The sequence below is a fragment of the Anoplopoma fimbria genome, chromosome 4 (assembly GCF_027596085.1).
Source record: "Anoplopoma fimbria isolate UVic2021 breed Golden Eagle Sablefish chromosome 4, Afim_UVic_2022, whole genome shotgun sequence".
NCBI classification, from domain to species: domain Eukaryota; kingdom Metazoa; phylum Chordata; class Actinopteri; order Perciformes; family Anoplopomatidae; genus Anoplopoma; species Anoplopoma fimbria.
Window position 1 is genome coordinate 9,363,894 of NC_072452.1, and position 12,603 is coordinate 9,376,496.

Here is a 12,603-nt window from a genome sequence, read left to right on the forward strand (position 1 = left end):
TAAATTACATTCAGTTTTTTCCCTTTCTTTGTCTTTGCTCCTCACTTCCTTCCTTTCTCCTGCCTCTTTACCTCGTCTCCTCTTTACCTAACCCTGGTCCCTCTCTCTCTCTCTCTCTCTCTCTCTCTCTGTCTCTGACTCTTTCTTCTCCTCTTACCCAGTAGGTAATGCGATGCCACCATCAGCCTCCTCGGGGCCTAAATAGACCTCAGTGAGAATTTAATAGTGTGACCATGATACATGGCAAGTGTCTGTCCAGCAGGGTGACATCAGCAGAGGGGAATCTGCTGGTATCCCTGCCCAACTCCCGCTGGCATCAGGAGCAAGTGGAGAGGGACAGCACTGAGCTGAGCTGCTATTTCTACTCTACTAACATAGAAAGCAGCAGTGTGGAGCAGGGGCAGACCTGGTTGCCTGTGGGTCCTAAGCAAATAGAGAACCTGACCATTTTCAGTTAAACCTCCCCTTTAAGTTATAATATAGATAAGTAAGTAAGATTTGCATTATTGAAACAGCATTTTTGATATGTCTGTTTTCTCTTCAGCTACAGCCGTTCAGTGTATTTACATTCTGTGTTGCAAATACATTGTAGTTGACTGCCGCACAGCATTGAACTTGCTAACCCACAGAGAGGCAAATAACAGTGAATAATGCATGCACATACGAGAGGGAATGCAGTAGACAACATCAAACCTGACTTTTGATTGTCGGTTGACTAACTTTCGAATCTTTGTTTTTTTTATGGATAATTTTGAAAGTAATTCTACGGCCTATATTGTTAAAGCTTTCTTACCACCACCAGTAACCAAAGAAGCATCAAAGTAACCATGAATGTAATCTTTAGTGTTTTACTGTAACTTTGAAGGAAAATAATTAGTTAATTTGGGACGCATGCTTTCTTGATGAGGGTTAGAAGAGAAGATCAATAACACTCACATGTCTGTGCACTCTATGGACTGGAACCATAAAGAAACGGTGGCTTGACTCACTCCAAAAATAAGCAAACAATATATAATGTGATAATAAGTGAGCTTTAGGGTTGCTTATGTTTTTTTTTAACTTTGAAATTAGTTAGGCTAGCGACATCCCCCTGCTTACCGTTATAATGCTAAGCTAAGCTTATTGACTCCCAGCCATGTATGTATAATAAGATCTGGATAGGGCGCTCAGTCTTACATCCAATTTTGTGAGAAACACAACTGCGCATATTCAGTTGGCTCCATACCCCGGCAGTGAACCTCGAAGCTAGAAAATATTTTTACCTTTGGCCTTAAGCTTCAAACTATGACACCCCACAGACCCCACTAGTTTCAGATTTGTGCATGTTAGCCACAGCGTGTCAATATATATACCCATATATGCATAGCGTCTTTAAGTTGGATTTAGGAAAATAGCGTTGTTAACATTAACTGACAATCGATTCAAGCTACTACCGAGTGACAAACAAGTCTATTAACCAACGACTGAAGTGACAAAATGTCAACTTTACTTTTGGTTTTGCATGGGGCATGACCATCAGTCTCCTGGCCGGAAGTCCTGTGTTTGTTTAGCCCACCAACCACATGTGTGCCGCATTACACTAAAACATTACTTATAAAACAACTTGCAGCCATATTTTCATATATCCCTTTTAGCTTTTGGTGAAATGGTAAAAAAAATGAAGTAGTGGAGGGAGTGGGCATGACTCAAGAATGACCAGTTTTTAATCTTACAAATGAGGGGCGTTGGTCAGTAAGTAAATATTTCAAAATTAATGACAAATTAGCTTTTATTACTGAATATTTTCATTTCCCATTTACACGCTGTGGGGACCTATGTCGCTTTTTTTGCCCTCATGGTAAGACAGGCCTTTGAACATGTGTCACGTCTTGTGACGGAAGAAACAGGAGACAGGAAAAGGATGAGGAAATGGAGGAGGGAATAGGGATGTAAGGAGGACAGGAATAAAGAAGGTAGTCCACAGGAACTCAAGGGTAAATCAAAGTAAATGACCAGAGAAGGAAGAGTGAGAGCTAAAATAAGGAGTGACGCCTCTCCTCTAACTCCTTAATCTGTTTTATCCACTCGCAGGCGAAGACAAGTCTGCACCCTCTTAAGTAGAAGTTCTCACCTTGACCCATTATCCATCCTCTCTTCATCTCTCACTCCCCTTCTCGTGTTACCACAACGACCTTATCTTTCACTCCTTCTCTTCATTTCCATCATCCCGTCATCCCCACCGCCCCTCCTCCTCTCCTCCTCTTTGGCTGTCCTCAGAGTGTAAACGGGACGACAGACTGTACAACACACTGGTCCATCGCAGCCTCACTTTGTCATGCGACAATGAATATGTCGCTGTTGTCACCTCATCAATCAGGCCCGAGTGGCACACTGAGGCTATGCCGGCGCTTCATTTCTACATTATAGGAGCAGTCGACGATTTTGTGCTGGCATCAGGCAAACACACACACATGCAAACACTTTTTTATTTTCCAGAATAACACATTTTAAAACTTATCTTTAATATCTGAAGCGGATTCTCACACACACACACACACTAATTAATTTCAGGTAATAATGTGTTCCTGTTTATGATATCCGGTCAGACAATAATTGTGTTTCCAACTGTTGGCGTGCGCACTTCCATATCAGAGTGGAAACCACCCATTGTTGGTCCTCAGCGGGGCAGGAAACACCTTTCATAACAAACTCACCCTCCTTACGCTGATTTAATCCAATACAACCTCTATAGCATCTGATAATCTCAAATCTATTTGGCAATGTATCCAAACAACAGAATAGGGGACTTTGCTGATGGATTCAGATAATTTCATAAACGCTTAAGAGAAATATATTAGGTTTCTAGAACTATGCAACATTATCAGTAAACCCATATCTTGCACTGATACAGAATCTGTCATCAGCAAAGTAAGAGATTATACTGTAATGGCTTTAAATCAACCTCCAACATACATAATGTACTCTCTGTTTACTGAAAAATACATCTTTAAAACATTATCACTATAAATTAAACTAAAAGTCTTTAATGTTGGAGACAAAGGCGCATACAGTAAAATGAGTTTAGGTGAGCTTGATGTTAACAGCTGTTGCCAAAGAATTATCGAAAACAATTGCATTCTTGGTACACCGGTATTCCCACAGAGTGTGGCACACAAGGAAATCTTCCACTTCCAATTAATTTTGGACGCCCTGCAAGTAAATACCTCCTGGTCTGTGGACATATCCTCTCTGAGTCTCTCTAGGAACATTCAAGAACCCTCGGACAAGAGACCGCGTTGCTATTACTGTGACCCTACAAGGAAAATTCAGGACTTCAGCTCAGCCCTGATGCCTGATGATGGGCCATCCTGATGGACATTATTTCCTGGCTGAGGTCCATTAGGCCACTGAGAAACAGAACGTAGCGAACTCCCTTCTCTCTCGGCATTCTGGCTCTTTGGTGACCACCGGGCCCGGGAATAGCAGCTATGTGAGCATGACTGCACAGCACTATTTCTGTGTGCTCTGCTACTTGACATTGAGAGGCCGGGATTAGGTGGCTCCACTACGGTAAATGACTTGCCCCTGTCACACGATCAAACACACATGCACATACATACGTACTGCCTATGAAATCCTGTGGCAAATACAGAATACAGTTTATTTGTAACTGAAGGACCATCATCTTTAGCATTTTGTCGCTATCCCCTGAAAATCATATTTTTCCAAAATATCAACTTTTCATGAGTGATTAAAAACAGTTCTGTCTTTACGGGTCTTCAGAGACCTATTGTTGCACAATATTTGCCATTAAAAAAATAACCTGGTTGTCCTATTTCACACTTTGTTGGCCAGATATCCAAATAGCCAATTTTCATGATACGTCCCCTTTAACCTCTAAGATATTGTCCTACATATTCTGTATTTTTAGATTGTTTTATACATGTGAATGAATTGTGTGTGTGTGAATTTGCTTGCCTGAAATTAAAAGACAAATAAAGTATTATGAATTTAACTGAACATACATGTACATGGATTGCTGTTTTACTGAGAAAGTTAAACGCTGAACTTCTGTGTTTTTGTTGCTCAACAAGGAGCGCTGAGTCCTGAATCAGGTACCACACCCTTATGGTTCAGCTGAACATCTGTCTCTAACTATACCATCCCCCAGTGTGAACATATGAGTCCCACAGTATCTTGTTTATTCAGAATATATAGAAAGTATGGGAATCAAAGCCACAAACATTGTTGAAAACTATCCCATAGCAAACATGTGAGTTTTGCTGGGTACTTTTTGCTTGTAATGGTTTGGTTAACCCCTGTAACCCACACAGACCCGGCACCAAGACATCACTCTACCACTCACACACACCACACACACACACACACACACACACACACACACACACACACACACACACACACACACACACACACACACACACACACACAGACATAAACACACACACACACACACACACATGGTCTGTGTAACAACATCCGTGTAGGAGGTGACTTCAATGGGTGACTAACAAATGGCTGGGTCTGAGCCTGCCTTTGAGTCCAGCTGGGTCTTTTGACTTTCCTTACCCCCATTAAAAATGCGTGCGGCATACATGACAGCATTGTTGCATCCTGCTAGTATTAGCCGTATGTGGTCTCTCTGAACTCTGCGGCATTCAGTGCTGGTTGAGGTCTCAGATGTTGGACTTGGTAGTGTGTCTTTGAACATGACATCTGTTGGCTGTGTGAGTAATGGTGTGTGGTGCTGCGGCTCGACGTGTTGTAGCTGAACATCAGGTGTTCCCCGGCGCGTACACCGCACATCTGTTCCCCGTGGCTCAGTTCGTACACACAGCGGCAAGTGAGTCCTGACCGCACTCATTATGATTGATCTGTCAGTGAATCTGATGACGCCGTTGATAACGCAGGAAACTGATAATGTCTTCTTTTACATTTGGTCCAAAGAGAAAGGCCTCTGGGAAACATGTTAATTTAAATGGCAGATATCATTTGTTTACAGTTATTAAACATTGGTATCCACATTTCATGACCTACACAGATAACCAGATTAAAACATAATAAACTAGGAGGGCTTTCTGACTCCCTATATACACTAAATATTTGCCTTTGGAGCACTGGACATAATAGCACTAATTGCCAGGATACAGGTGCCTTGGTTAAAAGTGGTTGCACACACGTCACAGATAGGGGAAATAAAAATATTATGTTTACTTTAATCACAGCTCCTGAGTGGGCCAAAAGAGCACACCGGTGTTATCATTATCCGGAATGGGCCGCTCAAAAATATCACATTAATGTGCGGGCCCGACTCAGGAAGTGAACCCAAGACTGAAATAAACTTGACGTAGCTTAACTAATCTGTACAGCCAGTACAACATGTGAAGTTCCTATTAAGGCTAAGAGCACAGTGGTTTGATGTAATGAAGTAGAAATTACATGAGTCTAAAATTCTGATAGTCTTTTTTTTATTTCGCTCTGAAAAAAAAGAAATCACATAAATAAAAATCACTTCAAAACTGCATGACAGGATTTGAAAGGGTGGAACACTGTAATTCACATTTTTTTCCTCTTTTGCTTGACAGCTTTACATGGATCTGAAGGAGTTTCTCCTCTAATGGCGGTAAGACAACATGAAAACATATTCATACCAAATTCTTGCTACAGTGCATTTGATATTCGACTCCCCTTTTGAACGTTTCTTAACAATACAGTGGCTGAGTGCAGTTTTTTTGTTGCCTTTAATCAATACAGTGCAATGCATAATAATGACAGGCGTTGATCTGATCTCACTGAGGCAGAAGACTCCTGCAGGACAAATTTAGGAGTAAGAGCAACCCCCTACCCCATTACCACCGCCAATGTGCCTTTGAGCAAGGCCCTGAGCTGCCAAGTGGCTTACAGATCCAACTGGTTGCACTGGACAGCTCCCAGGTGTGAATGTTTTTAACTGTGTGAGTACAAGCAGGGCGTTGCTCTAATTGAAACCAGCCTGAATAATTAAAAAAACATGTCTATTCAACAATCAATCTATTAATCACAGTGCCATTGATCATCTACTAAGTGCCGAATTTAAAACCAGAAATCAGATAATGATGCATCGATCCCTCTTCATGAAATACTGAATCTCTCAATGAGCTTCAACATTGTTTGCTTTTCTGTTTCATAAATAAATATCGTCCAATAAGAAATATAAAAACAACTGTAACATCATTATTTTTAAAAACGGTTGAAGGCGGTTAAAATCTCTATAAATACAGTTAGCTTAAATAAATAAATTAAAATTATAAATATACCGTTTACTGTACACAAACAAAAACAAGAAAGATGGACTTGTGCAGGAAAATAGAAAATGCTTTTGTTAAAAATCTTGTTCAGTTAAGTCCAAAACGACCTCTTTTCACACAGTCAAGAAGCAGCACAGAGTCTAGACATGTTCCTTCTTCTTCTCCTGGTTCCTTCGTGCTCATCACCTGCGGCTCTTCACATCTCCTGTCCATCCTCTGGGCCGTTAGTATTCCAGTTTCAGGTGGGCCGACTTCTTCCATTAGGCCTTTAGGGAATATGTTCGCCCGCCCATTTTTCATCTGAACGTCTAGCAGAGGGGTCGAGGCAGAAAACAGCCTCGGTTCCCTTCTTCATGTACGATCCGTTTCCCTCCAGGACCTTCCTTTCGCAGTTCACTTCCCTTTTTCTATTTTGAGGTAGAATTTCCACATCTTTGCCTAACATAAAAAAAAGAGGGAGAGGCAATGAGTAAAACATATTTCGTTCTGGCAACGCAGAAGAAGAAAGAAAAATGAAGATGTTTTTCAGTGTATGTGTTTTTGGCCTGTTCCTCCTCACTACTCACCTCTCTTTGTCTCAGTGGTTGGACGCTAACCCTAGTTTGACCTTTTCTTCATTCTCTACATCATACGCTCCCCGCTTGTGAAACCTGTAATCAACAAAACAAAAAGGAGCTTGTTCAGACTATTTTCTGTGTCTATCTATGGCAAGTATCTGCCATGCTTCCAGAAAAGCCCTTTATCTCTATCTGTGTGTGTATGTGTGTGTGTGTGTGTGTGTGTGTGTGTGTGTGTTTACAGTTGTAAGTGTGTGTTTGTGGATGGTTCTGTGTGTGTTTCACTTACCTGAGCAACAACAAAAGGCCTATGATGGTGAGGCAGACGGACGACAGCACCACCGCCACCACTGCCAGGGCTGTGGTCCGGTTGTAGCCCTCCTGGGGCTTCTCCAAGGGCAACGTGAAAAACTGACACCTTTCCCCAGAGTAGCTCGGGAGGCACCTGCAGACAAGACGGATAGGGAATTGGTTACTAATTCAGCGGAACCTGAATGGTGGAGATGGTGTGCAGATAGAGTCAGAGATACTTACACACAGATTGGGGCGTGGATGTTCCTCACGTACTGGCAGGTGCCGTGAATGCAGAAATCTTTATACTTCCTCAGGCAAGGATTCCTCTTCTTTCCCTTTCCCTTCCCCTTCTTTCTTCCCTTTCCTCTCCTCCTCTGTCCTTCAGTGCTTGCTGTCTCCAGGATGACAGACGGCTCATTTGGTTTGCTTACCATGGCAACTAAACAGAAAACAGAACAAAGAAGAAATACATTTAATTATATTTGTTGAGGAGGCAAGTGGTGAGAAATTTGAGAAATGGCGAACTCCCTTACTTCGTGGCAACTCCACGTAGTCCCCAGACATGCCATCTTCATACTCCTCATAATAATAATCCCCGTACTCCTCCTCCACGCCTTCCTGACCGTTCTCCGCCGTCGTCGCACCAACGCTTCTGCTCTCCTCGTCCTCCACCCTCCTGTTTCTGGTCGTGTCCAAGTTGATCACAGCTGTGTGTCGCTGCCTGTCACTCTCATACCTGTCAACTGCAGCACCGCTGGCCGGTCTGGACACCACTGGAATAAAGAATAAAAGCGTTAAAAATGTAATCTGCGTGTAAGTTTGGTTTGATACAGTCTCTGACAGAATAGACCCGCCAAAACACCTCAGAAAAACTCTTCCTCTAGGGGAAGATCATTGCAGAGGGGTTAGTGTGCCAAGATGGGAGGACCTCTAAGGGCAAGTTGAAACATGTTGTGCACCAGGAATCTCCGGGATTTTTGGCTTTCAGTGCTATCATACTGATCCCTGTTGGGAAACGAACAAGCTGAGATACAGAGCATGGCTCCTGAGGGTTGGCAGGTTTTAACCCCCTTGCTCAGAAGCACTTTGGCAGAGTGGAAGCTGGCCAAAAGTGGGGCTTGAACTAGAAAGGCAGGCCCTCCGGCTGAGGGAGAGTTTAGATATGTGGGGTTTGGAAGGGAAAAGTAGTGTAGGGTGGGGGGGAGCAAATAGAAGTTGGCATACATCTCATACACACACATGTAATGCATGGACAGACAGTTAGCTAATGTCAGGCAAGAATATGAGTTAAAAATAAATGTATCCAGTTACATAAAGCATGCTCTAAAATAGAGAGATGACCCCGATAGCTCCCGAATAGCCTGGCATCATGAAAAAGCCTTAAAGGTTATGAAGTTTACAAGACATGGAGCAGCCCGGCCACGCTGGAGAGGTTTACACTGACAGAGGAGAGGAGAGGTAGGGACACAGCTACTGATAAACAGTATAATGTCACTCAAACAGAGGAGGACATAAGACATATATCTTAACAAGAGCGCATGTGAAAACTCACCCAAGGCGTGAAGCAGTAGAAGCACAACGCTGGAAATCTTCATCATGTCAAAACTTCCAGGGATTTTTATTTTTGTTGGGAGAAAAAAAAAATACGATGATCTACAAGTTGTATTCCTTCCACTTGTCCAGTTTCTAAAATATTCCTTCCTTCTTTTTTTTGTTCTCTCTCTCTCTCTCTCTCTCTCTCTTTTTGGTGCGTTTGTGTGAGAATAATTCCGCCTGTTTGGAGACCTCTTGGCGTCACTTCAGAGGACTGGTGCGTCCGGGATGTTGCGGTGTGAGAGGAGCGGAGTGAAGGAGCGTCCAGAGGAGACGCACCGCGGTATTTATGTCCCTCCTCACTTCACCACGCCTACAGAGGCTGCTCGGTTCAAGACACACAGACATGTAGTGGACAGAGTATGCACTCATAACGGTGTTACTACATTACTGCCTTCATTAATGGGTTGTCACGCTCATCACTTTGGTGAGGAGTAATGCAGTATGTAAGGGCCACTTTAAATCCAATGGAAAATACTCTGATGGTCACAGTGGTAGGCATTATTATAAGTTATTAATATTTAACTAGACGGGATTTTGCCCACTTTTAAATGTACATCCTGTATAGATTTCCCGTTGAAGTTGATGTAAAATTAATTAGGATATATCAATATGTAAGCCCCACTTTTTGCTTTAAACTTTCACCCACCTGAAGGGTTCTGGTCTTTAAAAACACTGACTCTCATTTCTATGAGCCACAGTGTGTGTTGCCTTATCACATACAATTGTAAAATATGCCCATGTTTACTGAAAGGTTTACTATTTATAACAATGTAATAATAATAATAACAACAATAATAATAATAATAACAATAACAATAATAATAACAATAACTAATGTTATAATACAAATTATTCATTTTTACTCATCCATTAACTTTTAAAGTCTATATTATGGCTCAAAGGTGTTGTTAAATCCAGAGGACTCCAGTGTCTAAAGCATAGCCACACATACAGTACCAGTCAAAAGTTTGGACACACCTTCTCATTCAGTCATTCAATTTTTCTTTATTTTTATTTTTTTCTACATTGTAGATTAATATTGAAGACATCCAAACTATGAAGGAACACATATGGAATTATGTGGTAAACAAACAAATGCTCAACAAACCAGAATATGTTTTATATTTTACATTCTTCAAAGTTGAATGAGAAGGTGTGTCCAAACTGGTACTGTAGGGAGCAAAGTAGCCCTCACGCTAATGCACAATAAAATATTTATGGTGATATTGAGAACTGGTAGACACAACCGATAATACAAAATAATGATAATAACTGCAGGGTATAAACTGGACTGGAACATTTCTGTAGGCCTATGAATATTAAAAGCACCTTGTAACAGGTTCAACAGGCAAATGACACAGCTTGTCTGCGCCACCACGTGGTTAAACTAGGATCTGCATCACCGCTTGAAAGGACTACAAAAGGACCTCAATGGGACTTGTTTGGAGTTGTAAAAGGAGTGGCCAGTGGTTACTAATCGGTTTGCTCATTATCTTGTCAGGAACTTCTGAGATCAAGAATAATTACGTCTACTTTAGGGAAAATTTGTTTTTATAACATTTATTAAGCACTTGTTACTATAGCTATAGTGTCAGTGTCATTAGTAACAATATAAGCAATGTGATACCAATCATGACCAAACATTACACCTGTACTTGTCCTACATTACATTACATTACATTACAGTTATTTAGCAGACGCTTTTTTATCCAATAAGTGTATTCAACATAGGTATTCAAGAGAACTACTAGTCACCAGAAGTCATAAGTGCATCTCCTTTCTTAAACAAGCATCTAAGAGCATAAACCAGAGCAAAAGTATAGTGCAGAAACAAACTAATACAATAAGTGAAACAAACTAATACAATAAGTGAAACAAACTAATATGAATACAATAAGTGAAACAAACTAATACGAATACAATAAGTGAAACAAACTAATATGGATACAATAAGTGAAACAAACTAATATGAAACAAACTAATATGAATACAATAATACAATAAGTGAAACAAACTAATATGAATACAATAAGTGAAACAAACTAATATGAATACAATAAGTGCAACAGACTAATATGAATACAATAAGTGCAACAAACTAATACGAATACAATAAGTGCTAAGAGGAAGGCTCAGGGTAGTACTTCTTGAAGAGGTGAGTTTTTCTCCTGTAACATGTCACAGTATGTGATCATCTTTAAGACTGCGCTGACGCACCAGTCCAGCAGGTGGCAGTGTTGCGCACACACCCTGACTTCCTCACCTTCAATAACTCTAAAGAAGAAGAATAAAGTTCTCACAGCGTGCGTGATTGCTCCGACTTGGTCACGTGAGTACTCGGGGATAGGGTAAGGAGGGAGGCAAACATGGCCGACGAGGCAGGGGAGGTAAACACAGCTGTTGAGGAGAGCGAAGCAAAACAACAGCTCGATGAGCCCCGAGTTACTGAGGCCGAGCCCGGCCACAGCGACCTGCAGGACCGGACAGAGGAGCCTCCTCCTCCTCCTCCTCCTCCGGCGGCGGCGGCGGAGAGCAGCTGGTCGGCTCCTATCATGTCTCTGGCTCGGAAGGCCACGGAAACGATCAGCAGCGGGGTGAGCTACGCTGCCGCCCAGAGGAGCCCCTCACAGGGGGAGTCCGAGAATGATCCCAGCAACACTTCAAAAACGCTTCCAGGTAGGCTGTGCCTGTTCTTAACCTTTAGCAATGCAACACTCCCCACTGTACATAACATTAGTTAAGTTAAACAAAGCTGCAGGCAGACAGTCCACTTCCTCTTGGAAACTGCCTGTCAGCTGTCAGGACACATGACTTCAAGTGTCAAATCTTGATTTCATGGTTTGGTGACTGTGAAGAATGCAATATCACACTGTTCACCACATGAATAGAGTTTATTCTGCATTTAGTCTGCATGCCATCTCCCTTCACGCCTGCTTAACATCAAAAGTTTGGACAGATCTTCTCATTCAACTACTTTGAAGAATGTAAAATATAAAACATATTCTGGTTTGTTTACCACATAATTCCATATGTGTTCCTTCATAGTTTGGATGTCTTCAATATTAATCTACATTTTTATTTTTATTCTATTTTTATTTTATTGTATAATATGTGTATTTATTATCTGTTTCTATGTAGTTGAGCTGCTGCAACACCCGAATTTCCCCATGGGGATCAATCAAGGAATATAATAATAATAATGTAGAAAGAAATAGAAAAAAAGAAAAACCATTGAATGAGAAGGTGTGTCCAGACTTTTGACTGGTACTGTATGACAGTCCTCATGTCAATGCTCTTCCTCTGCCTTGCCTCCCTTTTACAGTTGTGGCCCCCAAAGACCCCATGGCAATAGAAAGATCCAATCTGCTCAGCATGATGAAGCTGAGCATCAAAGTATTAATCCAGTCCTCCTTGAGTCTGGGCAGGACGCTGAACTCGGAGTACCCTCCTCTGCAGCAGTTCTTTGTCGTCCTGGAGCATTGCCTCAAACATGGGCTGAAAGGTGAGACAACCAATGAAGCTGACCTTTTCAACAGTATTGCATCTTTTTTACAAAGATATCCAATCACGTGTCACTACCAGTGCAAGCGGAAATAACTTTTTACATTTTGTTTTTTTCAGCTAAGAAATCCTTCATTAGTCAGAACAAGTCCATATGGGGGCCTCTGGAACTGGTTGAGAAGTTGTGTCCAGAGTCTGCTAACATTGCCACAAGTGCCAGAGACCTGCCCGGCATTAAGTATGCTACTGCGAACCATTTTTTTCCAGTATACTTACATTGTAAGATATACTTAAGTTGGTTATTGGTGGATTAATTTTTCTTCAATTCTCTTTTCAGGACCGGTTTGGGGAGAGCAAGGGCTTGGCTG

The 12,603-nt window shown here is 41.6% G+C and overlaps 2 protein-coding genes across 3 annotated transcripts in view; one reads left to right on the plus strand and one right to left on the minus strand.

Moving 5' to 3' along the window:
* Positions 1-5,460: 5,460 nt before the first annotated feature.
* On the minus strand, positions 5,461-8,896 carry hbegfa (heparin-binding EGF-like growth factor a). Of its 2 annotated transcripts, XM_054597245.1 has the most exons (6): positions 8,691-8,896; positions 7,672-7,911; positions 7,379-7,577; positions 7,134-7,289; positions 6,854-6,937; positions 5,461-6,725 (listed from the first exon to the last, which is right to left on the minus strand). In XM_054597245.1, exons 1-5 carry the CDS (start codon positions 8,734-8,736, stop codon positions 6,865-6,867), a joined length of 714 nt encoding a protein of 237 aa, XP_054453220.1. In that variant the 5' UTR covers positions 8,737-8,896; the 3' UTR covers positions 5,461-6,725; positions 6,854-6,864. The 2 variants fall into 2 exon arrangements, with proteins under 2 accessions (XP_054453220.1, XP_054453219.1); XM_054597244.1 differs by lacking the exon at positions 6,854-6,937 and having other exon boundaries at positions 8,691-8,816.
* A 2,182-nt stretch (positions 8,897-11,078) lies between these two features.
* The window catches only part of rufy1 (RUN and FYVE domain containing 1), a 7,786-nt gene continuing 6,261 nt past the window's right edge, over positions 11,079-12,603 (plus strand). Inside the window, exons 1-4 of the mRNA XM_054597239.1 lie at positions 11,079-11,410; positions 12,057-12,236; positions 12,356-12,473; positions 12,573-12,603. The exon at positions 12,573-12,603 is cut by the window's right edge and continues 71 nt beyond it. Coding sequence (XP_054453214.1) covers positions 11,101-11,410; positions 12,057-12,236; positions 12,356-12,473; positions 12,573-12,603 — 639 coding nt within the window. The 5' untranslated portion in view covers positions 11,079-11,100. The remainder of the gene's footprint in view (positions 11,411-12,056; positions 12,237-12,355; positions 12,474-12,572) is intronic.